The sequence below is a fragment of the Talpa europaea genome, assembly GCF_964194135.1.
Source record: "Talpa europaea genome assembly, chromosome: 2".
NCBI classification, from domain to species: domain Eukaryota; kingdom Metazoa; phylum Chordata; class Mammalia; order Eulipotyphla; family Talpidae; genus Talpa; species Talpa europaea.
In genome coordinates, this window is record NC_140068.1 from 153,633,282 (window position 1) to 153,660,890 (window position 27,609).

Consider the following 27,609-nt stretch of genomic DNA (forward strand, 5'->3'; position numbering starts at 1 on the left):
GGTCTCATACATACGGTTCACTTCTTTCCATATGAATATTAGTTTTATCACTCTTTGTTAAAACAACTTTCCTTACCCTTTTGGATTGTTTTGACATCTTTGTGTTTTCACTTGTCTTCCCACTAAAATATATCCTCAAACAGTTTTAAAAGGGTTTTTTTTTTTTTTTTGAGGGTCTGTAAACAGTAAAGTTTTAGCTTTTTTGTGTGTCTTAAAGATCTTATTTTGTCCTCATTCTTGAAAGATGCTTTGGAACTAATGTACTAGGTTGATTGCTCTTAACCCTCAATACTTTAAATATTTGCCATTGTTTACTCTCATCAGCTGTTGCTTGGTTGAAGCTTATTGTCATTCTGTTGTTCCTTGAGAGGTAACCTGACTTTTCTCTATGGAAACCTTTAAGATTATGTGATTATGTCTTATTGATGTTCTTACTGTGTGCCAAGTCTGAATTTATTTTTGTTTTCTGTGTACTTTCAATTCAATAATGTATTTTTCAGTTGTGGATTATGTTTAGTAAATTATCTCAGTAAATACTAGTGTTCTACTACATTATTTTTTAGTGGTAGTGATTTTTTTCTTTTACATATCCTAAATATACTTTCAATATTTTTTGCCATACTGTCCACTGAGTGATGTGATCTAAAGTGAATTAATGCCCATTGATACATTTTTGGCATACTTTAGAATTTTGTTTCTGTAATCTCATTTTCAGTTGGATAGTTAAAAATTCTTTCTTCATTTTCCACATCTGTGTTTTTTTATACTTACTATGGTTTGTACTTGCTTTTTAACTCTTCATCTTACAGCCACATCTCTCGTAGGGTTTCTGTTGGCTCTTCTGTCATGGTAATATGGTGATATGGACTTCTGTCTGTAGTCACTGATCCTTTCGGCAGCTTGATTCAAATTCTGGTCTTGAGATTGCTCTTCTTCCTTTTGCCTTAAGGAGAGCATGATGTAAAATGACAGTTAGCCAAGGCAACACCTGGTACCTTAGCACCCTTTCAGGAGGAAAACCTAGTCTAGTCTTTGACTTTACACCATGAGTATGGCTAGGGCTCCTCTTGGGAAGCGTTTTCAGTCCTTGTTTCCACAGCACAGGAAACTGAGTCACTGCTGAGTGGTCATAGACCCAGAAGTCCACAGGTCCACAGCTGCATCCCTGCTTATGACTTTTGTACCCCTGCTTATAACTTTGTATTGTGTCTCAGAGTGTCTTGTTGTGCCTTATTAAATCTGTTTTGTTTCTTGCCTGCTTGCTTTCTGAAATACTTGCTTTCTGTTGTTTCTGGAGCAAAGGAGCTGAATTAAAATACACACTTACTGAGCCATCTTGACTAGTCATGTAAGTGTTGGTTCTTAATGTTTGTCATCCTTGTCTCACTCAGCACATGCTCTTGGTAGTAACACTACTCTCATGATGGCAGAGAGCTGAAGTTTTAATGCCTAATATGACAAACACAGAGTTACACTTTTTAAATTTTTTGTCTTGATCAGAATTCTGTATTTTCATATGTGAACTTTAAAATCATCTTTTCCAGTTTTAAAAAATTCAATGAGAATCTGTCTTGGATTGTATTACATGGTGTGTATTAATTTATAAGATTGCCATTTCCATGCTGTTAGATTATCCAGGTTCATAGTATACCTATTTATTTATGGCTTTTAATGTACTGATTTTGAGCTTTCATATCTTTATTATTGTTTTGTGGTCTCTGTACACTTCTATTCTGTAGCTGGTTTTTACTGGAAGAGAGATTGTTTTTCTTATACCCATTCACTTTGCCAAAATATCTAATTAATTCTAAAAGCTTTTTAGGAGATTCTTTAGTCTTCTATATCTGTAATTGTATCAACTACCCAAAAAAAAAAAATTTATATCTTCTGATGTTTATACTGTTTAGTTTTCTTACTATCTAAAGCTTTCAAAACAAGGTTAACAATTTAAGATCCCCATTAGGGATGGTAGTAGAGATTTGTCAAGTGCCATTTTTAAATCTCCATAAAATCATAGTCAACCTTTTAACAAACTAGATTCCATTTGCTCTTTTATTTAGTTTTATTTAGTTAAATAAAGTAGATTACTTTATATTTTTCCTTTTTAGAGCTACCTATTAGGTTTTGCTATTAATATTTTGAAAGGTTTTTTTTTTTTTTTTTAAGATTTATTTATGCATACAAGAACTGGGGTACGGGCCAGAAGTGAAGGGAATGAGAGGATTCACCAGACACAGAGTGGGGAACAGAACAGGCAGACTGGCTGAAACACACTGCTGAGTGGAGTAGCAGGCAAGTCAGGAGAGGTCTGCTGTGCCATGTGGGTATCTCCCTGGCTGGCCAGGGATTGAACTCCTGCTGCAGTGGCTGCAGATAGCTTCATAGTGCTGTGCTTAACCCCTTGTGCCACCAGGGAGGCCCTATTTTTTAAGTTTTAAAAATGATTGCATACCTTAGTAATTACCTGTTCCTCTGAAGTTCTTTTGTGGAGATTATTTTGTTCTCTTAGTTTCATAAATGATTATTAAGAGTCCCAGGTTTAGGTCAGTTTTGTCACTTTGTGCAAATACTTACAGAAAATCAGTTTGTAAATATCCTGTGGTACACATTTTTAGTGTGAATTTATTAACTGTTTCAGCTGCTTTTAGGAATTTGGTATTTTTCCCAAATACAAGTTTTGTGTGTCTTTTTTTTTTTTGGTTTGTAGTCTGGGTTTTTACTGTGTCCATTTGGAAACTCATTTGTTTTTTTACTTAACATTACTTTTGGCTTCCACAAATTCCTGTGTACTTTTTTGTGAGCAGTCTTAATCCTAAATAATGTGTCCATGAGTTGAAATTTTCATAGCTATTGGTAGTGCCTAAGCATTACTAATGCTTTGGGTATATTTATGAATGATTAATATAGGTATTTATTGTGAATTTATATGACTAGTATAACAAGCTTTTCTTTCTAATTTTTCTGTTTTTTAACAGTTACATGGGAATTGGTCTTTCTGCTCAAGGAGTGAATATGAATAGACTACCAGGTACACTTATAATTGAATCATAGTACAGTCTTGTGGCTTTTGATTAGAATTTCAAGTAATAACTTGAATACATTGATTAGATACATTGATTTTTCTGTATTTTTAATCTATTTTGTGAGTTCAGAGTGGACACTTGAATGGTTTTAATAAATGTAATGCTTTTAGCAAAATATAACATAGCTATGCAGTTTTTTCTACTTGTTTTTGTTTTATTTTATTTTTTAACTTCCAGTACATAATCATTTCAGCTTCAGTTGGTTCTGTTTGCTACCCAACACAGTGCTGACTTTTAACCTACTTCTTCAGTTTAATATTATGGTTTAATAACCTACTTCAGTTGTTTAATATTCAGTTATTTAATAACAATAATAGCTGATACTAAAAGTAAACTAAAGGAGATATGACTTGAGATGGCGGAATTGTTTCCTGAGGCCATTAATCAGAAGGAAATGATTCTTAGATTATATTTTCTAGATTCTGTTTGCTGATGTTAAATGTTAATTTGAGGGGGGTGCTGAAAATAAAAGCAAAATGACTAATATAAGTACTTGATGTGCCTTTAAAACAAAATAAAAACAAGCCAGTGTATCTGTCACCTAATCGTGATTAGATATGTTATCTTGGGCATATTTCCAGTGTACCTTTTTGGTTAAAATAATACTTGGAAGAGGGCTTTAATTAATGAAAAACCGTAGAAGAACTAATAAAATATGTGTGCTTGTAAGTCTTTACGATACAAAAATATTTGTAGATTGGTGTTATGGTATGACCCACAAATTGACTATTTTTTATTTTAATCATAGCCTTAAAAATTTGCTATTTGAATTGGGATGTAATCTTCTATTTTATATTAAACTCTGTGTATGTGTGTGGGGGGAATATGTGTGTTTATCCTTTAGATATATTAACAAAGGTAGTATGCATGGGAAATGTGTCCTGGTGTTTGATTTTCTGTGGGAGTCCTCTGTTTAATTCATGATTTAGTGTTTTTTCTGTGTGATAAATTTATTTTTGTTGAATATTTTAAACAGTAGCTTAATAAAAGAAAATACGTGGTATAGTTATTGAGAATGTAAATGTACATTTGGGAATTTTATATTTATACTGTCTATTGCACCAGTTGGCTTTTGTTGTTCTAATTGTGGTGAATTAAATGTATTAAAGAAGACACTTACTTTTCATTGAAATATACTGGAATTTTCTTTTTAGGCTGGGATAAACATTCATATGGTTACCATGGGGATGATGGACATTCATTTTGTTCTTCTGGAACGGGACAGCCTTATGGACCAACTTTCACGACTGGTGATGTAATTGGCTGTTGTGTTAATCTTATCAACAATACCTGCTTCTACACCAAGAATGGACATAGTTTAGGTACTAAGATAGTGTATTGCATGTAAAATAACCAAATGTTGTGATTATTGTACTTGTAGTGTGGTAGTCATATTTTTTTGTGGTTCTCCTTTATAGATAAATGACTGTGGATATGGTTTCTTTGTTCTTTCCAGGTGAATGTTGAAGAAATGTGAAAATTTGTATTCTGGCTACTTTGTATCATAGTTATAGGAGTAACTAGAAAAATAGATTCGTGGTCTTATATTATGATAGTAATAGAAAGAAATCTGTTTTCTGCTTTGCTTTGAATATAACACTTCACAGTATGATGCAGTTCTTTAGGTAACAGGTACCAAAAAGACCCTTGTCAGTTTTCAGTTCACCTTGGGGCTTTATAACAAAGGGAAGGGACTTCTAGTTTTGTGAAAGGGAGCAGAGTTAAGCAGGTAATAATCGAACTTCTATAAATGAAAGATAAGTGGCTAATAAGAAATAAATAGATCCATAAAAGCATGAAGAAACCTATATATTATCAGACTAATAGAAAATTAGATTTTTTAGTTGAGTGTGTTCCCATAGCACTTTATATTTTTTTTAAAGATTTATTTATTTATGCATGCAAGAACTGGGGTACAGGCCAGAGGTGTGGGAGATGAGAGGATTCACCAGAGACAGAGTGGGGAACGGAACAGGCAGATCGACTGCAATACACTGCTGAGGGGAGCAGCGAGTGAGTCAGGAGAGGTCTGCTGCACCATGTGGGTAGCTCCCTGGCTAGGGATCAAACTCATGCTGCAGTGGCTGCCAACAGCTTTATAGGTTGCATCTTAACCCCTTGCGCCACCAGGGAGGCCCTCCCATAGCAGTTTAAATTTTAAATTAGTTTGATAGGTATATTCCCCTGTTCTTAGAAAGTTTTTAATTTTGTTTTGTTTTTAGCATTACTAAAAGTAAAGATTACTAAGTCTGATGCTTTAAAATAAAAAGGCTTTAAAATACGTTTACTGTCTGAAAAGTCCTATTCATAGCAAATTTTTTCTGATAAATGAAAAGCAAAAGCTAAGTAACCTGTTTTGTTGATAAATAGTATTTAAAAATCCGACTGCAAATAGTATGCTTAGACATGTATATGTTTTTTAATACAACATTAAATGCTGTTCTTTTTTTCATAGTCGTAAATCCTAAATTTCTAGCTACATTGGTAATAGCCATTCTTTAGTGTCTTGACATACCTGGTAAAAAGTTAGTGTCTTTTTCATGTGTATATTTAGCTTAGAACTTTTCCATCCATTAGTGTTGAATTTGAAGCCCTATGTTTTATCTGACTTAAAGGCTATCCCAAGTCCACAGAAGACCCTTGCAGCCTCATTGGTATAATGATACATTGATTAAGGGTGCCGTGCAAATTACATGTATATTTGTGATTTTTTTTTTAATAATTTTTTTTTTTTAAGATTTATTTATTTTATACAAGCACTGGGTACAGTCAGAAGCGCGGGAGGGTGAGAGAATTCACCAGAGCCAGAGCGGGGAGCAGAGCAGAGCAGGCAGAAGGACCGAAGTACACTGCTGAGGGGAGCAGCGGGCGCGGCAGGAGAGGTCTGCGCGCCATGTGGGACCCTCCTCCGGTGGCCGGGGAGCAGCCGGGGATCGAACCGGCGCTGCAGAGGCCGCGGGCAGCTTCACAACCCAGCGCTCAACCGCTGCGCCACCGGGGAGGCCCGTATATTTGTGATTTGATTGTTGTGACCATCTAGTTTCCAGAAGGATACAGTTTGTTTGATAATATTCTGACATACCAAGCACTTAATTTGGATATCTTATCTTACTCAAGATATCTTAAATTAAACCAGGAGAAAGCTGATTTTTTAGTATGACCTTTGATTCAGAAGTGTAAAAGATGACATTTTAAAACCAAAATTTTTTTTAAAGTTTTTTTTAATGTTTAACCTTGAGAATTTTATTTGGGGAAATGGGAAGATCATAGTAATGTGATTTTATCTTTTTTCCTATTAGATTTTCACAAACATTTAAATTGAAATTTTTTTTAAATAAGAAAGCTTTTTTTAAAAAAATGCTTTATAAGAGCCTAAACCTTGAAGCTGACCATAGATCCGATGTATCCAGGAGGGGTAAGGGTAGAGTGAAAGGAGTTGCAGGGAGAACACATTAGACTGTGATGGTGAGGACTGTGAGTGCTTAGGAGGAGGGAGAGCTGTGGTAGAGGGAGAATACACTAGAAGAGAGAAATCACATACTCTGAAAATAATTAACAAGGATGTAAAACAGTGGCACTTTATTAAAACAAATATTAAAAGCGATTACCTAATGATGTAATCACATTCTAATTAACATGAAGCATTTGTATTATTAATTCATAAATATAATATTTATTAAGCATATAGATCAGGGTGTATAACATTAAGATGGGTTATTTAGTTGCCGGGGTTTGTCTCCTCACTTACAACTTGTGCTGTTATGCATGTTACTTAATACTTCGGTGTTGCAGTTTCTTTACTTTGTAAAATAAGATCACTGTAATACATACCTTATTAAGGTTGTTAGATAAACTGAAACCGGAGTATGCAAACCTCTTAGAGCATTGCCGGGTACACAGTGAGTACTCACTATATGTTGTGTACCAGACTTTTGGCCTGGGATGCAGTGGTAAAACATTGGTGAGCAGAAATGATTCCTCTAGAATAGAGCCAAGAAGCTACAGCCCATGGGTCAAGTTTCATTGGAACATAGCTATTCCGTTCATTTATTACTGTTTCCTACTTAGTGGTAGAAGTGAGTAGTTGTGACACAGACTGGATGTCCAAGAGCAGAGTATATTTGCTATTTAGCACTTTACAAAAGAAGTATGCTTACCTCTAGTCCGCATTCTGGCATCTAGAAGATAATATATTATTCAGCTACTCTTACCTTTTACTTCTCAAAGTAGAGAATTTCTGTCCAAAAGCAGATAGGCGTCTTTAGTTTTCAGTCTCATAAAGGTTTTTGAAATAGATATCTACCATGTAGAGAGAAAGAAAGGGTTTTATTTGGGAAAATAATTAAAGGAGAAACATTTCAATATCTAGGTTAATTGGAATTTTTTTGACATATTTGTTGAATATCATTCATCAATTAAAGATCACTTCAAAAAGTGCCTTCCTTGATAAATTGCGAAATTAGAAATATAAAAAATATTTTCTGTGTAAAAATTATGTCTGTTTGTTGAAGTGGCATATTTTGTAGTCTGAGTATGAATAGCTTGTGGTAGCTATGTTTGACTGTGTTCAAAAGTGTTAATGTATAGAATTAAATTGGATTTTTTTAATAATGTTTGCTAAAGAGTAAGGATTTCATTAATTACTGATGAAAAATTATTTTAGTTAAAACAATATAAGTTTAGACAATTTTTTTTTTAAATTAGATTGTGGTAATGGTTGTACAACTCTGAATATACTTTTTTTTTTTTTTTAAAGATTTATTTATTTATTTTATACAAGCACTGGGTACAGTCAGAAGCGCGGGAGGGTGAGAGAATTCACCAGAGTCAGAGCGGGGAGCAGAGCAGGCAGAAGGACCGAAGTACACTGCTGAGGGGAGCAGCAGGCGGCAGGAGAGGTCTGCGCGCCATGTGGGACCCTCCTTCGGTGGCCGGGGAGCAGCCGGGGATCGAACCGGTGCTGCAGAGGCTGCGGGCAGCTTCACAACCCAGTGCTCAACCGCTGCACCGCCAGGGAGGCCCTAGACAATATTTGTTATGAGTAAACATCTTTAAAGAAAATTTGTAAGTCGGCTATGTTGTGAAAAATTACCGGTAAAGACATGTATGGCATTATTTTTATTAAAATGCTCTCTATTTTCTGTATCTTTTTTAGTTTACTTAAATTTTTAGAATAAAGTTTCTAAACTTTATTCTTCATACAATTACTTTCCTTTCTACTTATTAATGAAGGTAAAAACAATCAGAATGTTGGGGATGAGAGTCTCCAACTTTACTTTTTCTTTTGACAAGCCAAATGAATTTATAGGTGTTTTTTTTTTTTTAAACTATAGGACAAAGCACTATTTTATACACTTTTTAAATATATATATACATATAGTAGATATAGTCAGTTTGTCTTTTAAATTTATTACTTTAATATCGAGAGTCAGCCAGTTGTGTTTTCTGATTGTATTGCACAATCATAGAATCATAGAATATCAATTCAGAAGAGACCTTAAAGATAATATAATGGAAATGCCTTCATTTTTCAGATGCTGTTTAATACCAAAGGAGGTGATGATGATGTGGTTCTTCCATTTTGTTTTATTTTAATGTGTTTTTAGATTGAAAGACTTGAGATTAACTGATTGACCGATGACATCTTCTTTTGTTATTCCAGAGCTCAGTCTTTTTAAACATGAATGAGCAATATTTTTTTACTAGCTTATTTTCAAATAAGTTTTAATACATTTGAATATTTGAGTAGAAATTATTAAAGTGTCCCTTGGGATGCCAGTAGTCTTATTCCAGTGACATCTCATTGCTCAAGAGTGTTTGGAACATGACTGTGTTGTGAAATTACTGTCAGAGGACATTCAAGAGATTTTCAATTGTATAATTTTTTTTTAAGATTTATTTTTATTTATACAAGAACTGGAGTACAGGCCAGAGGTGCGGGAGGGTGAGAGGATTCACTAGAGCCAGAGCGGGGAACAGGGCAGATAGACTGACTGAAATACATTGCTGAGGGGAGCAGCGGGTGAGGCAGGAGAGGTCTGCTGCGCCGTGTGGGTGTCTCCCTGGCCAGCAGGGAATCGAACCCGCACTGCAGAGGCTATGAGACAGCTTCACAGCGCTGCGCTCAACCCGCTGCGCCACTGGGGAGGTCCAACTGTATATATTTTTATCCTTTGAAGGAAGAATTGATTTTTTCCTCCCAGAGTCCAAAGTTATTTAAGAATGTACTTTTAAACATTAAAAGTAATTTCTTGAAAAATAAATTGTACTATATATTTTTTTTAACAAAAAAGTCCTCCCTTGTCTTCTCCCCCCCCCAATACAGTTATTTAAAAGCTAAGTCCGGGTGAAGATGATTAAATGTAAGATTGGATAAAATACCTTGGGTGTCAGTCAAAAATCAAATATAACTATTTTACAATCAACTTTCTTATGTGGCTCCTGGCATAACTTTGAAGATGTATTTAACCATTTCAGAAATCCTAAAGAGTATAGAAGGAGCCCAGAAATAAAATTAGTGCATTACTAATGAAACTGATGATCTTAGAGGGGACAATATTTACTCAGACCTAGGATAGTATTATTGAGAAAAAGTTAGTCTTGTTATTTTATATTTAGCTTTTATTTTTTCCCTTTTACCATTCTTTCCTTTATTTTTAGTTAGAAATTCAGCTTGTCATCATAGTCTGCCTTTGAAAAGGAGCTTCTAATGCCTTTTTTTTTTTTTTTTTGTAGGTATTGCTTTCACAGACCTACCGGTAAGACATTAGTTTCTTTTAAAAAGTGACATTTCATATTTAATTAAAGGAAGTATAAAGAAACATGTTTAGAGTGCAATCTTGCTGTTACTTATTGAGTTTATATGTCACTCATAGAATTAACCCTTTTCCCAGTCATCCTTGGTGTGGACCTTCAAAAATTCAGCCCCAAATTGCATTGGAATTTTGTGATAACTGAAAAATAAATAAAAATGATTACTTAAAATGTACCTTTGTAAATGTCAGTATGCATTCATTTGAAATATGTTTTCTTGGTGTTACTAGACTGTTCAGCAAGTGGCTATAGAGCTTTCTAGTCATTCAGCATATATTGAATGCCTACTGTGTTGACCAGTTCTTAGCTTGGGATACACCATTCAGGAAGACAGGGGGACGCATATGTCTTCTTACAGGGTTAGGGGAATTTAGAGAATAAGGAATACATGAAGAGTAAGTACATCATAATGTTTTAAAAGTTTTGAAATATTTTTTTTTCAAAGATTTATTTATTTATGCATATAAGAGCTGGGGTGCAGGCCAGAGATGTAGGGGGGTTAGAGGACTCAACAGAGACAGAGTGGGGAACAGAACAGGCAGACTGACCGAAAGACACTGCTGAGGGGAGCAGCAGGCGAGACAAAAGAGGTCTGCCTTGACATGTGGGTTTCTCCCTGACCGGCCGGGGATTGAACTCATGCTGCAGAGGCTGCAGATTGCTTCATAGTGCAGTGCTTAACCCCTTGCGCCACCAGGGAGGCCCCAGTTTTGCAATACTTTTAAAGAAAGACAAATAGAGTGTGGAAGTACCAAAGGTAAAACATGGCACATTTGCTTGCCTTTGCTCAAGGTAAGACTTGAGCAATAAGTTGAAGTGAGAAAGTTAATGAAATAGATAGGTTGAGCAAGAGTGCTCCAGGAAGAGGGAACAGTTGGGGGACGGAGAGGTACGTAATGTAGGAGCGTATCAGAATAGTGTGATGTATGGTAGAGAAGCACAAGGAAGGCAGGGAAGAGAAGAGGAGTGAGGAACAATGACGGGAGAATGAGCTAGATCATCTAGACCTGGAGGGCCGTTGAAAGGACTCATTTGCTTTGAGTCAAATGCAAAGACATTGGGGAGTTTCAGTTATCATGATATGACTTCAGCTCTTAAAGGATCACTGACTATTGGGTTGAAAAGTATGTTACAGGAGGGAGTAAGGTTAGCAAGCAGACCTCTGTGGAGGTTAATTGTAGAAATTCAGGTAGGTGGTGGTGACTTGCCTCACAAGAAGTGTGAAAAGTGTTTTGAGTCTGGGTACCTTACTGAACAAATCCATGACGATCAGTTGTAATACGTACCATATATAGCACTAAAGGGGAAAAAAACTAGTAGTACAGTGCTTTCTTATCATTTGGAGTTTTATTTTACACCACTGAATGACCTCTTATGGTTATGTAAACAATTTTTTTTAAAGATTTATTTATCTATTTATTTATTTGTTTGTTTGTTTATTTATACAAGCACTGGGTACAGTCAGAAGCGTGGGAGGGTGAGAGAATTCGCCAGAGCGGGGAGCAGAGCAGGCAGAAGGACCGAAGTACACTGCTGAGGGGAGCAGCGGGCGGCAGGAGAGGTCTGCGCGCCATGTGGGACCCTCCTTCGGTGGCCGGGGAGCAGCCAGGGATCGAACCGGCACTACAGAGGCTGCGGGCAGCTTCGCAACCCAGCGCTCAACCACTTCGCCACCGGGGAGGACCTGTAAACAAATTTTTAATCACTGTTGAACACCTGAAAAAGATGAAATAAGCAGTACACATTTGGTTTAGGTATTCCCTAACTTCATGTTCAGAGTCCAGTCTTTTATTTTAAACTGTTTTCGAGTTGATGTCTGTGGTTTTCTGCGTGATGTCTTCTGTGTTATCAAGAACATCTCTCAGGTTCTCCGTTAGGTCTCTGGCTTTTTTTTCTAAGCTCATCACCTTTTTTCATATCTCGATACTATCACTTTTTTTTTTAATATCAGAAGGGGTGAACCAAACTTCAGAGTTCTGAAAAACAACCAGAACTCTGATAGTCCTTTCTCACTTAGTCCTAAGTGACCTGTTGACAAAAATGTCTTGGGAGGTTGCTATTATCCAGCTGTTAAACCAGGGGGGAGAAAAAAAAAAAAGACACTTTTCAGTTAGCTCATTCTTCCAGATTCACACCAGTAACAGCTGTTCCATGACAACTGCCTGATCAGATATAAGATGCCATTGATAGAGCACGTTCCAGTTTCAGAGATGTTTTGAGAGCAATGGTAGAATTTCTAACTTAGAGGCAGGGGATAGAGACCCAATCTTACAGATTATTAATACTCAGAAAAAAGAAATCCATGGTATAATAGAAAACAATTTTGCTAAATTTACCAAAATTCGGAGACTGTAAGTCAAAATTGCTCATCAAGAAGCATTATTTAAAAGCAGTGATGAAACAAGTATCATTTTGAAGAAGTAGTCTTAGGATTTGTCTTATATTGATACCAAGAAGATTCCCACATGGATTAAAAAGTAAAATGGATACAAATAAATCAGAACCAGGAGAACTTTCATGATGGACTGGATGTGAAACTGTGAGAAACAGGATCTGACTTCAGAATTTTTTGGCTTGAGGAATTGAAAGAATGGAGATGTCACTTACTGGTGTTGCTAAGAGTATATAGGGGTAGAGCAAATTTTGAGGCAGGTAATCTGATAATTGGATAATTTAAATGGAATTGTCAGATATGCAGATGGTTATTCAAGCACTGAAAGAGATCTGGACTGAAGAAAAAAATTTGTGGGTCAGTGGCATTTTAGTGTCTAAAATCCTAATACTGGGATGAGGTCAATAAGGAAGTGTGTGTACAGGCAGAGACGAGAAATGGAACCAAATGAGTTCTGGGACATGACGATTTTGAGAGAAGACAAACCAGCAAAGGAAAATTGAGAAGCAGCAATCAGTGAGGTAGGAGGAAGACTTAAGAACAAGACTTAGGATCAAGCGATTCTCAGCTAAGAAGCAAAACCACAATGGATTTTGGAATAAAACTGGTAATAAAATCAGGTACAATTCAAGAGGAGATATTGGAGAAGAACCAAGCTGGCTGTGTAAGATGAGACAGCATGCATAGTCCTGACGTATCAAGATCAGTAGCATCTTACCATATCACACTGAAAACATCACTGTTTTGTTTTCTGCTGGAGTGCTTCTGTACCTGGCTCAGTAATAAGCATGTGAGCTTTTTTGGAGGAAAAGAAATTGGAGGTCTCCAAAACCTAATGAAAGTTTATCAAAAGGAAGGAATAACTGTGTCAAATGCCTTATCAAATGTGATACATCACATAAGCTAAGGACTAAAGATTGACAAGTGGATTTAGCAAAGTGGGGGACACCAGTGACCTTTACAAGAATTTTCAACAGAATAATGGAGAAATACAAATTGAAAGTGCTTTAAAAGAGTAGGAAGACAGGAATTATAGAATATGGACACTGATGGTTTTTGAGAACAGCGGGGAATAAAGAAATAGGACATTACTGGTGGTAGAATGTAGGTTTTACCTACATTCTGGGTTACATCTAGCAAGATGTTTGCTGATGAGAATGATTCAGTAGCAAGCAAAAAAGATGATGTTAATACAGAGAGGAAAAGCAACATGGTGACTGCCTTTGAGTAGATGGTAGGGATGGAATCAACTTAAGTGGAGGGGTTAGGCTTTGGAGAAACCACATGAGGGGGTGATGGAGTATAGGTGTGGAACATGGTAGGTAGGTTGATGTGTTCATGACCGTTGCAGAGGTTTTGATAAGACTCTTTCCGTTTGAAATTGGTTAAAGGGCTTAGTAGCCAGGCAGGGTGGTTCCCTCCATTTTGTGGCATTAGGCATGTAAAATCAACTTGGCAGAAAGAGCAAATATTTTTTTGTTTTAGTTTTTGTTTCTCTTTGGTAGATAGACTGGTGAGTATTTGGAAAAAGCTTAGCTGGTTAAATATTTTTGTATTGCCTTCTAATTCATTTTTGTCCTGCTTTAGAATCATCAGTTTGTTTTTTTCCTGTCTGTAATTATCAAGGGGTGTATTTAACTTTGTAACAGTGGCTAATGTGGTTATGGTTGTGGTTATGAATTTCCTTTTACTGTAGTGGTTCTGAGACCTGTTAAGTTTTATGAGTGACATCTCTGGGACTTCCACATGTATCATATTCTTCTACTTAAAAAGGGCACCATGAAACAAGTGTTTATATATTCTGCACCTATACGCTCACTAACTAGTTGCAGCATTAAATCCTTGTAGAGAGTATATTTACAGAAAAAAAGCAATTTTGCCTAGTAGACTGCATCATACCTGTGACAGGACATAGGGTGTCCATAAAGCTGGGGAACCATCAGTCGTTTTCAGAGTAATCTTCAAGTCAGCTTACCAATTTGAGAAGTGTCCATCTATAAAGTAATGCAGTTTGGGATTAGGTAAATTCCTTTTGTTATGGAAGCTATTATGACTTAGAAGGCTGCTACTCTCTACTCTAGTTCCTTAAACTGGTTTGAAATATACTTTTTATAGATACATAATTTATTTCCATTTTCTAGAAAAATCCTTTAGAGGAAAACTATGCTATTGAGAATATGAATTTATTGTCTGTATTTGCCTTTTGAACAGTGTTTAGTAAAACACTGTATCTTTCATAGGTTAGTAAAATTGCAGTGATCTGTTTTTCTGATATCTTAAAGACAAATTATTCTTCTGTCTAATTCTATAGGATTTTTTTTAATTTAGAAACTGCTTCTGGAAAATAACAAATTCATAATCTGGGTACATGCTTACATGCAACATGGTTGAACATTCAAAGGTTTATACTAAATGAAAGAAGTCAGTTACAAAAGACCACACATATATAATTCTATGTATATGAAATGTCTAGAAGAGAGAAAGTAGATTAGTGGTTGTCAGGGGATTGGCAAATGGGGAGTGACTGCTTATCAGTACAGGGCCACTCTTTGGAATTTGGTGATGGATAGTGGTCATGGTTCACGACTGAGTATGCTGAAAACCACTAAATTGTTTTACTCTATTTTTAGAAATCTAGCAAATTAAAGTTGCTAATTTTTTTAAAAAAGTTAAGGGTTAATGTCCTTAATCCTTTCACTCAAATTCTTTAGCTTTTTATCCCCTGCTCTTACTTTTATTTACATTTCTTTTACATTGAACTTAATCACAGGCCATATGTTTTTGTTTGTTCAGTTTCTTCTGGGATGTCTTTTTTTCTTTTATGCAGCCTCCTCTTTTGGTTTAGGAACAATATGCTCTTTTTCCAATAAAGGTCTTCTCACTGTGGCAGGAAAAGCTCACTGTGGGCTTTGCTCCCCTGCACTGGTCACACATGCGCAGTGACCAGGGAATCTACATCTAAACCCTAAAGTTCAGCATTACTCTGCATTTATAAGCATGTGTAGTAAAAATTCAGCACTCTTGAGTCCACTGACCCTGCCTCCAGCCCCACCGTTTGGCCTGGGCACATTAGCAACTCCACCTTTGTAAAGACAGAATGGCACGTTCTGCTCTGTAGAGTGACGTCCTTCAGATACTCGGTGGCTTTTTGAACATGGAGGTAGCCTGGGCAGTTTCACCAGTCTTCTTAGAATGAACCTGAAGATTTGGTTTGCATGCCTTTGTAGGGTTGTCGGGGTCAAGTGACTAATGAGCCATTTTCAGAGATAACCTAAAGGCTGACAACAGGCAGAGCTCAAATTCTTCAGTTTTGAGGTTGAATAAGTGGTATAAAAATTTATTTATTTTTCATTGAGCCTAAACCCAAATAAACTTAATTATTTTTAACACTTTCTGATTATAGAAATAATATGTAGTGTTAAATATTCTAAGTAATTAAAGAAGTGTTTATTAGTACAGAAATGTGCAAAAAAAGTTCCTCAATATTCCAGACTTTTTAGATATATTCTGTTAACTTGAGTATATACCCTCCCATCTCTTTCTAAGCTTCTATCAGCCAGTATGTTCATTATTTAAATACTTACAGAAAAGATGGCATCATAGTTTATTATTCCATAGCCTGCTTTCTTTAGTAATATTTATTATACATCTTTCTGTGTCAGTATACAAATATTATGCATATCCTTTTGTTTTTATCTTATTGTATGATATACAGTTCTAAGATGCACACTTTATCATTTTTTAATATGTATGAAGTGGGAGTGCATCTTATACTCTATGGCCTATCAGAGATTTAACTGGCAGTGTTTTATTTTAGATACACTGAGAATCGTTTATCTGGAAATTATTGTAGTCTAGTCTTTAATGAATGTGGTAGATAATGTCATCTGTGAGTGGACATTCTTTCTAATTTTTTATTTGCTATTACAAATAATGCTGTGGGACCTATATCTTAGTACATGTTTGTTTTTCTTTGATTAAATGTCTACAAGTAAAATTGTATTATGAATTTTAATACATTTTGCTAAATTTCTCTCTTAAAAGGTTATTAATTTGCATTTCTGTTTACAGTGGACAGGAGGGCTTATTTTCTCAACCTTTGTTAACACTGGCACTCTTGATTTTTTCTTAACCTGATGTTTAAAAACTTCTTTTTTTTTAAAGGATTTATTTATGCATACAAGAGCCGGGGCACAGGCCAGAGGTGCAGGGGGTGAGAAGATTCACCAGAGACAGAGTGGGGAACAGAACATGCAGACTGACTGAAGCACACTGTTGAGGGGAGCAGTGGGCAAGTCAGGAGAGGTCTGCTGCGCCATATGGGTTGCTCCCTGGCTGGCTGCAGTGGCTGCGGACAACTTCATAGGTTGCATCTTAACCCCTTGCACCACCAGGGAGTCCCAAACTTCTTAATTTATTTTGCTTTTTTTAAAAAATTGAGTCTCCATATTTTTATTGTCATATTTCTTCAAATTGCTTGTATCTGTTGTCACTTAAAAAATCTGAATTAGGGGCCTCCCCGGTGGCGCAGCGGTTGAGTGCTGGGTTGCGAAGCTGCCTGCGGCTTCTGCAGCACCGATTCGATCCCCAGCTGCCGGGCAAGGGTCCCACATGGCGCGCAGACCTCTCCTGCCGCCCGCTGCTCCCCTCAGCAGTGTACTTCGTCAGTCTGCCTGCTCTGCGCTTCTCTCACCCTCCCGCGCTTCTGACTGTACCCAGTGCTTGTATGTATAAATAAATAAATAAATAAATAAATCTTTTTTAAAAATTGAATTAGTAATCTTTAACCTCCTAACCTCCTGTGTGTGATATAGTATGTTTGGAATATTAATCCTTAAATGTGTGGCAGGTGTTTTTCTTCTGTAAAGTCCATTTGTCTGGACATTTGTGGCATGTTTTGTGACAAATTTTAAACTGTTCATAGTTTTATCAGAGTGTTCCAGTAGGTTGATTTTCTTTTACAGTGTTGATAAGTATATCTTTTTTTAATTTGTCAAGAAAATACAGACTAGCAAGCCTTGTTTTTTTCAAAGATTTATTTTTACTTATTGATGCATATGAGAAGTGAGGTCTAGACCAGAGGTGGGAGGGGTCCGTTGAGAGGATTCACCAGAGACAGAGTGGGAGAACAGGTGGATTCACTGAAATAAGAACTGAGGTACAGGCCAGAGGTGCGGGAGGGTGAAAGGATTCACCAGAGACAGAACAGGGAGCAGAACAGGCAGACTGACCAAAATAGACTGCTGAGGGGAGCAGTGGGTGAGACAGAAGAGGTCTGCCTCGCCATGTGGGTATCTCCCTGGTCTGGGATCGAACTCGTGCTGCAGTGGCTGTGCATAGTTTCATAGGTTGCCTCTTAATCCCTTGCGCCACTGGGGAGGCCCCAGCAAGCCATTTTAAAAGCCTCTGGACAGAGCTGAATGTCAGAATCATAAACTGCTTAATGGACAGAATTGCCTTTTAACTCTGGTGTTAGCTTTATTAAGAGTTTTTGGCTTTATATACTTTTGTTTTAAAATGTATAATTTATTTTATACTGTATGAATTTACTTTTCGTAAAAACAATATTTATCACTGTCTAGTACATAAAGTAGTAAGTACTATATAGTAAGTATTAGTAACTACAGTGAAAAACAAAATTATAATTTTATAAGGGATTTTAATGCAAAGAATATTCTGCTGGAGGTGGAGAGACATGTTTTTGTTTTTATGTATGTCATTTATATTTTTTACGCTTTTGTATAAATCTCTTCAGTTCTTTAGGCCTGAGTTTTCTCATTGGTGAAATGAGGTTTTAATATATATCTCACTTGTTTTCAGCTTAACGTTCCATGACCTGTTCATTTTGTTCATTATTAATAATTAATATATTTGCATACATACATTGCATTATTTCTCTAATCCAGCTTGATTATATTTCTTAATATTTTGACACAGTACTTAACTCCTTTGTTAAGTACTTTGGCTGCTTGGTTGATGAGTTGAATTTGAACACATTTTTTATTTTTTGTGATAACTATTTATCTTATATGTGCATACAAATAATCCCCTTTTAGTCTTTACCTGATTTTGTGCTGAAAATACAGACTAGTAAGCCTTAGCAAAGAAATAGGCATAAGCACAGGACTAAAGATGAAGTAGGATTTGGAATTAGGAGGAGAAAAATTGAACTTAAATTTGGTATCAGATTTAAGGAGTTTGGTGTTAGATTTGTATTCCTGTCCCACGTATACCATAGTACAGAATGAATGTGAGCAAGTTCATTAATTTCCTAATCCTCAATTTCTGTTTCTTTGTGTGTATATAATAATTACTTGATTAGGATTATTATATATGATGATTAAGCTCTGTCAGTAGACATTCAGTAGTTCATTCCCTCTTCAGATATGATACCTAGTGACAGACCAAAAGGAGAACTTTTGTATTTTTTGTGTAGTCAAAGCTGTTAAACTTGACTGCTTAGTCTTGAAATCTTGGACTTTATCTAACAGCATTTCTTTATAAAATTAAATGCTTAAGCCTATTTTTTCTTAAAATATTTACATTTGAGTCTTTTTAATATAGAGAATTCCCACTTTAATGACAATTAAGTTCTCATCACCATCCTTTTTTTAATAGGATTAGAAATTTGGCAGATGTCTTTATTTTATTTTTAAAGATTGATTTATTTATTTATACAAGCACAGGGTACAGTCAGAAGTGCGGGAGGGTGAGAGAATTCACCAGAGCCAGAGCAGGGAGCAGAGCAGGCAGAAGGACCGAAGTACACTGCTGAGGGGAGCAGCGGGTGGCAGGGAGGCAGGAGAGGTCTGCGTGCCATGTGGGACCCTCCTCCGGTGGTCGGGGAGCAGCCGGGGATCGAACCGGCGCTGCAGAGGCTGCGGGCAGCTTTGCAACCCAGCGCTCAACCGCTGCGCGACCAGGGAGGCCCCACACCATCCATTTTTACATGTATCTCAGATACACAGATAAATGAAATTAATGTGGAACTGGTTAGGTTTGTATCTGTGATAATCTGCTTTCACATGAAGTTTCTAGAAAAGCTTAAGATAACAAGAATAAACCTGTTTTGCGTGTTTACATTTGAATTTCTTACTATATGCAACGCATTCTTAAGACTAAGAATTATGTGTTAATTTATTATCTAAGTGGCACCACACGGTTTCTGAAAAAATAGGTGGTTTAGGTTCTTGTGATTAGATTACTGGTAGTGATGTTTTTCATTCAGGATATTATGTATGTTAGATAATTTGCTTTATCTTCCTCTACTAGCTTTTGTTTGAGATTTTAAAATATTCATGAAGTAAATTTGTAGTTTTGTTATCATAAAAACAGCATTTGGAAGCATGAATAAGCCTTTAACATAAAATGCTTAGTGGAATATGTTGTTTCGCAGCCAAATTTATATCCAACTGTGGGACTCCAAACTCCAGGAGAAGTTGTTGATGCCAATTTTGGGCAACATCCTTTCGTGTTTGATATAGAAGACTACATGCGAGAGTGGAGAACCAAAATACAGGCTCAGATAGACCGCTTTCCTATTGGAGATCGAGAAGGAGAGTGGCAGACCATGATCCAGAAGTAAGTGAAGAAATTTGAATTGACGTTATTCAAGAGTATACTTATAAAAAACATCTTGTTCTTTTGGTATAAAAGAATATTTGCTGAAGATTTTTAATCTTCTAATTTATAACCTAATGATTTTAATGTATTGCTCGTATTTTAATTTCTATAAAAATAAATCTAAACAATTAAAAATAATGTCTGATTTGGTGGCACACTAAGTGACACTAGATGGCTTAGTTTAGGTTAATTCATTTCCTGTCCCTAATGGTAGGATTTAATCTTTTTCATAGGAGACATGATACAGCTATTAACAGTGTCAGTGCAAAAGAAATTTGGAAAGATAATTTAGATTGTGTTATTCAGGATCTGTGGTTTTTAGACATGAACTTGACTGTACTGTTCAGTAGTTCACAGGTTGTGTGAACATAAATATAACAAACAACAAAATAATCCTGTAAATATTGAAATGCAGACTTGATATGTGTATTTCACAATTTAGGATTTGGCTAATTTTACTCTGTTAGAATAATGTCAACTGTTTTTGTTTATCCTATAAGCAAATATTTATTACTACTTTTTTGCTTAATATTATCTTGTAGATTCAAAGAGTTGTAATTGTCTTATGTAAGGATATCTGACCAAAACTTTCAGCCTCAGGAATTTTTTAAAACCTTAACTAATTATTATTAGTACCATTTGCTTATGTATGCTAAAAGAAAAAGGGAATGAAGACTGAAGAACAATGAATATGGATTTAGTTTTCCTAAATAGAGGGTAAATATTTAGGATTTAGTATTTATTCCGTGGTGGAGGATTCAGGCAGCAGCAGAACAAATAAAAAATGTTAGTAAAAGTACTTTAAAGTGAATAACCTTTATTTACCTCCATCTTTACCAAAAATTCTCAAGATGTTTTATTGGGGAGGTTTTTTTTTAACCCTTAAATATACAGAGTGGAATTTGTTACTCCTCTAAATATAATTTTGAATACGCTTTTTAATGCACATACAGCACAACTATGTTGCAAGACATCTTCAAAATGTTTTGGAAGTTAAATAATATGGAACACTTCACACAAATTTGTGTGTCATCCTTGTTCAGGCGCCATGCTAATTTCTTGTGTCCTTCCAATATTAGTGTATGTGCTGCCAATGTGAGCAGTTATTGAGGAACTTTTTATGAAAAAGTAAAGTTTCATCATGGAAGTCAGCAGGAAAATTAAAGTCTCATGGCAGTCTACTTTCTACATTATACCATTGCGGAAAGGCTCAAGTTGACACCTGTGTGTCAGTGGGACTGAATGGTAGTTCTTATAGCCTCAAATCGTATAAGCTTAAAAACTAAATAAATACTAGTAAGTTAAATAGTTATTTTCACTACTGTTATATAACCCAAGAAAATAGCAAAGGCTTCAGACACCATCATTTAGGCACAGTAAAATTTAAAAAAATCTAATAAAATGTATTTATATTTTTGGAGAAGACACACTGATTTTGAAAATACGCTTCTTCCCTAGAGTTACTGTTAACAGATTAAGTTACAAAGCCTTGATAATAGTAATTTTGTGTAGCACAGTTGAAAGAACAGTGAACCCTGACTCAGGAATGCCATAATTGCCAAGAGTTACAGCTAGGTAGGATAGATTGCTGTCTTGTGGTTACAAACTCAGTGCTACAGAAGTGGTTGCTACTGCGCGTCATGATCACGGTAGGTCGTAGTTAGAGGAAACATTATTTATTTTAATCCTGTGGGCGTAGTTCAGTGAGGGCTGCCACCCTACCCCATTCTGCACAAAATTGACATTCACCATGACCTCCTGGGAGATTCATTTTAAAAGATTTTCCTCTTCCTTAAGATTTTCTTCTTAAATTTGAACAGTTGGATGAAATGAAAAAGAAAGATCTTATTTCTTAGAAAGTTTCCCCCCTCCCTCCTCAGTCCCCCCTTTCCTGAACCCACTGCTTCCTGTCATTTTCTGACTGGCTTTTACTAGTGCCTGGTGGAGGTAGGTTTGGTTTAAAAGTTGCATTTTGGTATATTGGTTGTTTGAGTTAATGTTGTTTTGAATCAACAGGTTTTTATCATTTTGTGGCTAGATATAAATCCCTGTTTTAACTACTTGGTCACTTTTTAAAAAATAAATCTTGTTCTTTGGATGTAATGGCCACTTGCATGTAAACCATATTTGACTAATTAATCTCCTTTGCACAGCCATACTAATTAATTTTGTTTTACAAGACCGACTCATTGATAAGTATTATTACCTTCATAAACTTTGTTGTGGAGGATTCTCTCTCAGGGTAACGCCTTAATATTTCTTGTGTTCACACCTTGTAATCCTGTCTCATATAACTGGTGAATGAAGAAAGTGGATGAATTCTGGAACACAGGGTTAATCTGCTCTATTTCATACTACTTTATTTTACAAAATACTAACACCCTAGGTCATATAAAAAAGGTGAAATAGAAATTAGGTTAGCGGGATAAAATATGTAAGAATTAGAAATAGTGGAGAAAGGCTTGGGAAGGGTAAGATCCAAGAATCACAGAAAATCATTTCATGTCCTTGATTCTCCGGTAATATTTATTTTTAGAGAGAATAGTTTCAACATAACATTCGCAGTTACTTTTTGTAAGTATACTACATGAAGACTACAGAATGATTTTTTAGGACTAAGCTTAAACTTGACGTTATTAAGCTTTAATTGTTTCAAGGGAATAGGTTTTAGAGCAGTGGAGTAGATCTTGTTTATGTAAGTTACAGTATGAAGTATGTATTCTCTTGACTAAAAGATGTGTGTTTCTTTTTTTTAAGAATGGTTTCATCTTATTTAGTCCACCATGGGTACTGTGCCACAGCAGAGGCCTTTGCCAGATCTACAGACCAGACCGTTCTAGAAGAATTAGCTTCCATTAAGAATAGACAAAGTAAGGACACTGTGGTGCATGGCTAACACTTGTTTTCAGATTACAGATTTGGTTACATTGATTTGTAGAAATTTTTTTTAATTAAAATTTCAAATAAATTTAAAATGGATACCTCCAAAATTTATTTTCATTGATGTTTTTGAAGGTCACCTTTAAAATTTAACATAGGACTGTATCAATGTTTTGAATGTAGAAAGATAATTTGGGGGAATTTTTTTTTTAAGAAATGCTTACCATTTTTTCCTTAAAATGTTTGAGTTTTCAGGAAGTAAACATTTAATACTATATATATTTTTTTAATTGTAAAGTGGTATTGATATGTTAGTGGAGATAATATGTGGAAGAATAAATATTTTTCCATTTTAGTTGTATCTAACTTTAAGATTGTATTGATCTTAAATATTTATTACTAGGCCCCAGTGCTTAGGGCCAGAGCTATAAAGTCTTTTCAAACCAGGGCAAACCAACTTGATAACTGTTCCACAGTTAGCCATCCTAAATTGGTGTGGTTAGTCCATTCGGGAGGATACGACCAAACAAAACATGATGGGTGAAATCACGATAGATGAAAATAATTTTTTTTATAGATCAAACTGCTATAATAACACTGATTACAGTTGTGTTGTAACTGATTGTATGCTTATCTTTCTCACTATGTTATAAGCTCTGGCAAACGAGGTGGTGATCAGTTACTCATTTTGTATCTTCACCTAATTTAACAAATTTCTGACATAGAGGGAATGCTGAATGAGAATCTGTTGAATTTGTATCATATACCGGTGCTAGCATTCTTTAGTGTTGGGCTCAAAGGTTATCATACTTAATCAGACATCTTGAATATTATCTCTTCAATGCTTCCTGTTTTGACCACTTTATTGAGGTATGATTGACATTAAAAGCTGTACATATTTAAAGTATACAACTTGATAAGTATAAAGAGAATTATGTACCTATGAAACCACAGTCTATGCCACAAACATTCATCTTAGTATTTAATACTTAAATATTGCTTCCCAGGTATTTTTTTTTTTCCTTATTGTATGTTTGTGACTTTTTAAATAGTTTAATGAAGGTGATTGATTTTCTAATTTTTTAATATTAGAAATTTCCCCTCAAATGATAGCTAGAAAATGATTTTAGAAAAAGAAATGGAACTTGATTATAATAATTTAAAGATTTATTACAGGATGGGGGAGTTAGGTTGAGAAGGTGGGAACACAGTGGATTGTGATGGAGGACTGGGGTTGCTTAAATGGTGGGAGACTTACGGTGACCATACCTAAGGGGAGAAATCCTGTGCTGTCAAAATAGTAACAAGGATGTGAAACAATGATACTTTGTTTAAACAAATAAGATTTTTTAAAAATATTTTTTTACTAACACTTTTTTTGGATCCATTAAATTTATGTGTCCGCTCTTTAAAAATTAATCTTTTGCTTTCTTTTTCTAAATAGGAATTCAGAAATTGGTGTTAGCAGGAAGAATGGGAGAAGCCATTGAAACAACACAACAGCTATACCCAAGTTTACTTGAAAGAAATCCTAATCTCCTTTTTACATTAAAGTGAGTTTGTTTAATAACAGATGTTACATTTCTTATATGTGTGCGTTAATGTAGAACCAAATTATTTTCAACTTGTAATAATTTTCATTTTTATACCTTGTAATATTTACCTATAATTTCATAATGTCACATTTAAGTAACAGGTTATTTAAAATACTTTGTTGTTGAGGATTATAAGCAGATGTCATCTTTTGCTATCATTTTTTTCTCTCATTCTATCTCTGCATTTAAAAATGTGAAATTTTTTTTAGAAGCTAGGTATCTATTTTTTCTACCTGCAAATTAACCTGTAATAAGTCTGGCACATATTTTTAAATTGTAGTAAAATATACCTAACATAACATCTATCTTTTTTATGTATACAGTTCTGCAGTTATCACCAACCATCCAGTTCCAGAACTTTTTCTTTATCTCAAACTGAAACTTGATGCCCAGAAAACACTAACTTCTCCTTCCTCCCTCCTCCCAGCTCCTGATAACTACCATTCTGTTTTTTTGTCTCCATGAATTGATTTTGACTATAGGTGTACCTTGTTTTTAGTAGACTCTTAAAATAGTTGTCCTTTCTAACTGACTTGTTTCGCTCTGCATAACGTCCTCAAAATTCATCTTGTAGCATTTGTCAGAATTTTCTTCCTTTTGAAAACTGAATAATACTCCGTTGTATGTATATGCAACATTTTGTCTATCTGTCAGAGCACATTTGGGTTGCTTCCACTTTTGGTTGTTGTGAATAATGCTGCTGTGAACATGGAGGTACACATATCTGTTTGAGTCCCTGCTTTCAAATGTTTTGCATATATATATATTATATATATAGCCAGAAGTGGAATTGTTGACCATATATTAATTCTGGGTTTAATTTTTTGAGGAAATTAAATTCCATGGTCCTGTACATTTTACATTCCCACCACCAGTGTACAACTCCACTTTCCCATATCCTCTCTTGCACTTACATTTTCTGTTCTGTTTTATGTTTATAATAGTCATCCTAACTTGGCATCTTTTAATTGGTCCTGTAAATCTTTAAAACTGAAATATTATTTATTTTAAGATTTAACTTCCTAATTACCAAAACCAGCTGTAAGCCAATTGTCAGTATTATTCGTTTTAGCATAAAGTTTAAATGTGAACCATTTGGGTTAAGAGGTTGCAAATGTGATGAGGCAGGGTGGCAAGGTAAGACTCTGCTTTGTATGTGCATTATGTTCTTGAGCACTACCAAATGCAACTATTGTTTCTGATTATCTTTAGCTTTTAAAAATGGAGTCCATTTTTATTCTTTTTATTATAGTTACAGATAGATTTTCATTCTCTTAGTATGTCTTGATTAAGAGATGCAGAATCTTTTTCATTGTACTTTATTTTTTGGAAAATTTTAAATTCTAAGGAACACAGTATTTGAAACTATATTTAGTATTTTTAGCATATTATGTAAAGGCCAAACTTACTGATACATGCAAGTTCTTAAAATATTTCCTTTCAGACATCTGTTCCTATAAATAAGTAAATAACAATTTGACGATATCTAAGTAAACTTTTCTTTTTCTTTGTTTAGAGTACGTCAGTTTATAGAAATGGTGAATGGTACAGATAGTGAAGTACGATGTTTGGGAGGCCGAAGTCCAAAATCTCAAGACAGTTATCCTGTTAGTCCTCGACCTTTTAGTAGTCCAAGTATGAGCCCCAGCCATGGAATGAATATCCACAATTTAGCATCAGGCAAAGGGAGTACTGCACATTTTTCTGGTGAGATTAAATCTTATGACGTTACCTTTAAATTTTTACCCTTCTGTATATTTTTGATTCAAAATTAAATTCAATAAAATCTGGACATTTTCTGTTTTGCTTTTTTGCACATGTATACACTTGATCTCAATATGTTCAGGAAGAAAAATTGTAGGTGCATGAGATGGATGTGTTTTCAGTACCAGGAAATAAAGAGCTGTTTCTTAGGTTATTAGCAAACTCTTTATAAATTAAGGCCAACATTTGGATTGTCTCTAGAAATTAATCATACATATTTAGTAATGAAAAGGTAATTATGTGTTTTAATGCTGTGTAAATGTAAAGGTGATCTGGTGGTGGTATCTTAACACGCCAATCACTAAACCTAACTGGACAGCCTGCTATCTCATTCTTTAACCGCCAAGCTTCTTGCAAAAATCTGCCTGCCCACTTCATTATCTATTGTCCCTTTCTTGCATACCAACCTGACTGACAAAGTTTTTGGTGTTCTCTTCATTAAAATTCTTTCCTTTCTTTCTGGCTTTGAAGATACCACTTCCGCAGGTTTATTTCTGATCCTTTAAGTCTTCTTTCTTGGCTTGTTTCTTTAAATCTGTTTTCCCCAAGGTGTATGTTCTCCTGTATGATGACCTTTCTAAAACAGTAATTAAATATTGTCTTATTTCCTTTCATGGAGTATTACCCCTCTTGAATATCTTACACTCACTTTAGACTAGGAGCCTTAGTCTGTGGATTCATGTGTAAATTGTGGGTGATGATAGCACTAGTGTGATAGGGAAATTGTGAGGATTAAATAAAAGCCATAATTAAACCTTTAACAAATGTTAAAGGGGATGATCGGTATAGCTCACAATTAAGTATCTTTATAGTCTTTCAAATAATTTGTCTGTTTATGATTTAAGTAGTCCATTGACTTGTCTACATTTTTAAATACAAAATCAGAATATGGGTATTATATTATTACTGTCTTATACTAAGTTAGTGTTTGTTTCTGTTTCCATATGGTACTTTTTTTTTTTTTCCTTTTCTCTAGGTTTTGAAAGTTGTAGTAATGGTGTAATATCCAATAAAGCACATCAGTCATATTGCCATAGTAAACATCAGTCATCCAATTTGAATGTACCAGAACTGAACAGTATAAATATGTCAAGATCACAGCAAGTTAATAACTTCACCAGGTCAGTAATTTCCCCAGCTTTTGCATTACTATAAGCTCCCTAATTACAGGTGTCATCATCATTAATAGTTTTGAAAAATTGGGCCATGTAGTTCCCAAAACCCAGAAAATGGAAAATTAAGGAATAAATCCAAAGCTTTTCATGCATGTAGGCTCTTTTATTTGTTCCTTCCTCTTCCACAACATGCTCACTTCTAGATAGTGGGGGTTATAAGGACAATTAAGGTCTGTTCATGCCTATTTTTCTGCCAACCGCTGATCTCTAGATGATCACATAAGTGCTATTTGTTGTTTCCAAATAAGTCATACTAGTTTATTTAACCTCTAGTGATAACACAC

The 27,609-nt window shown here is 35.1% G+C and overlaps 1 protein-coding gene across 1 annotated transcript in view; it reads left to right on the forward strand.

The window, feature by feature from the left end:
• Positions 1-27,609, forward strand: part of RANBP9 (RAN binding protein 9) — a gene marked incomplete at both ends in the record, with an annotated part of 79,678 nt that overhangs the window by 36,649 nt on the left and 15,420 nt on the right. The window contains 8 exons of the mRNA XM_084228647.1: positions 2,976-3,028; positions 4,238-4,405; positions 9,819-9,841; positions 19,685-19,869; positions 22,669-22,781; positions 24,236-24,344; positions 25,903-26,093; positions 27,127-27,271. Of these exons, the coding sequence (XP_084084773.1) occupies positions 2,976-3,028; positions 4,238-4,405; positions 9,819-9,841; positions 19,685-19,869; positions 22,669-22,781; positions 24,236-24,344; positions 25,903-26,093; positions 27,127-27,271 (987 nt within the window). The remainder of the gene's footprint in view (positions 1-2,975; positions 3,029-4,237; positions 4,406-9,818; positions 9,842-19,684; positions 19,870-22,668; positions 22,782-24,235; positions 24,345-25,902; positions 26,094-27,126; positions 27,272-27,609) is intronic.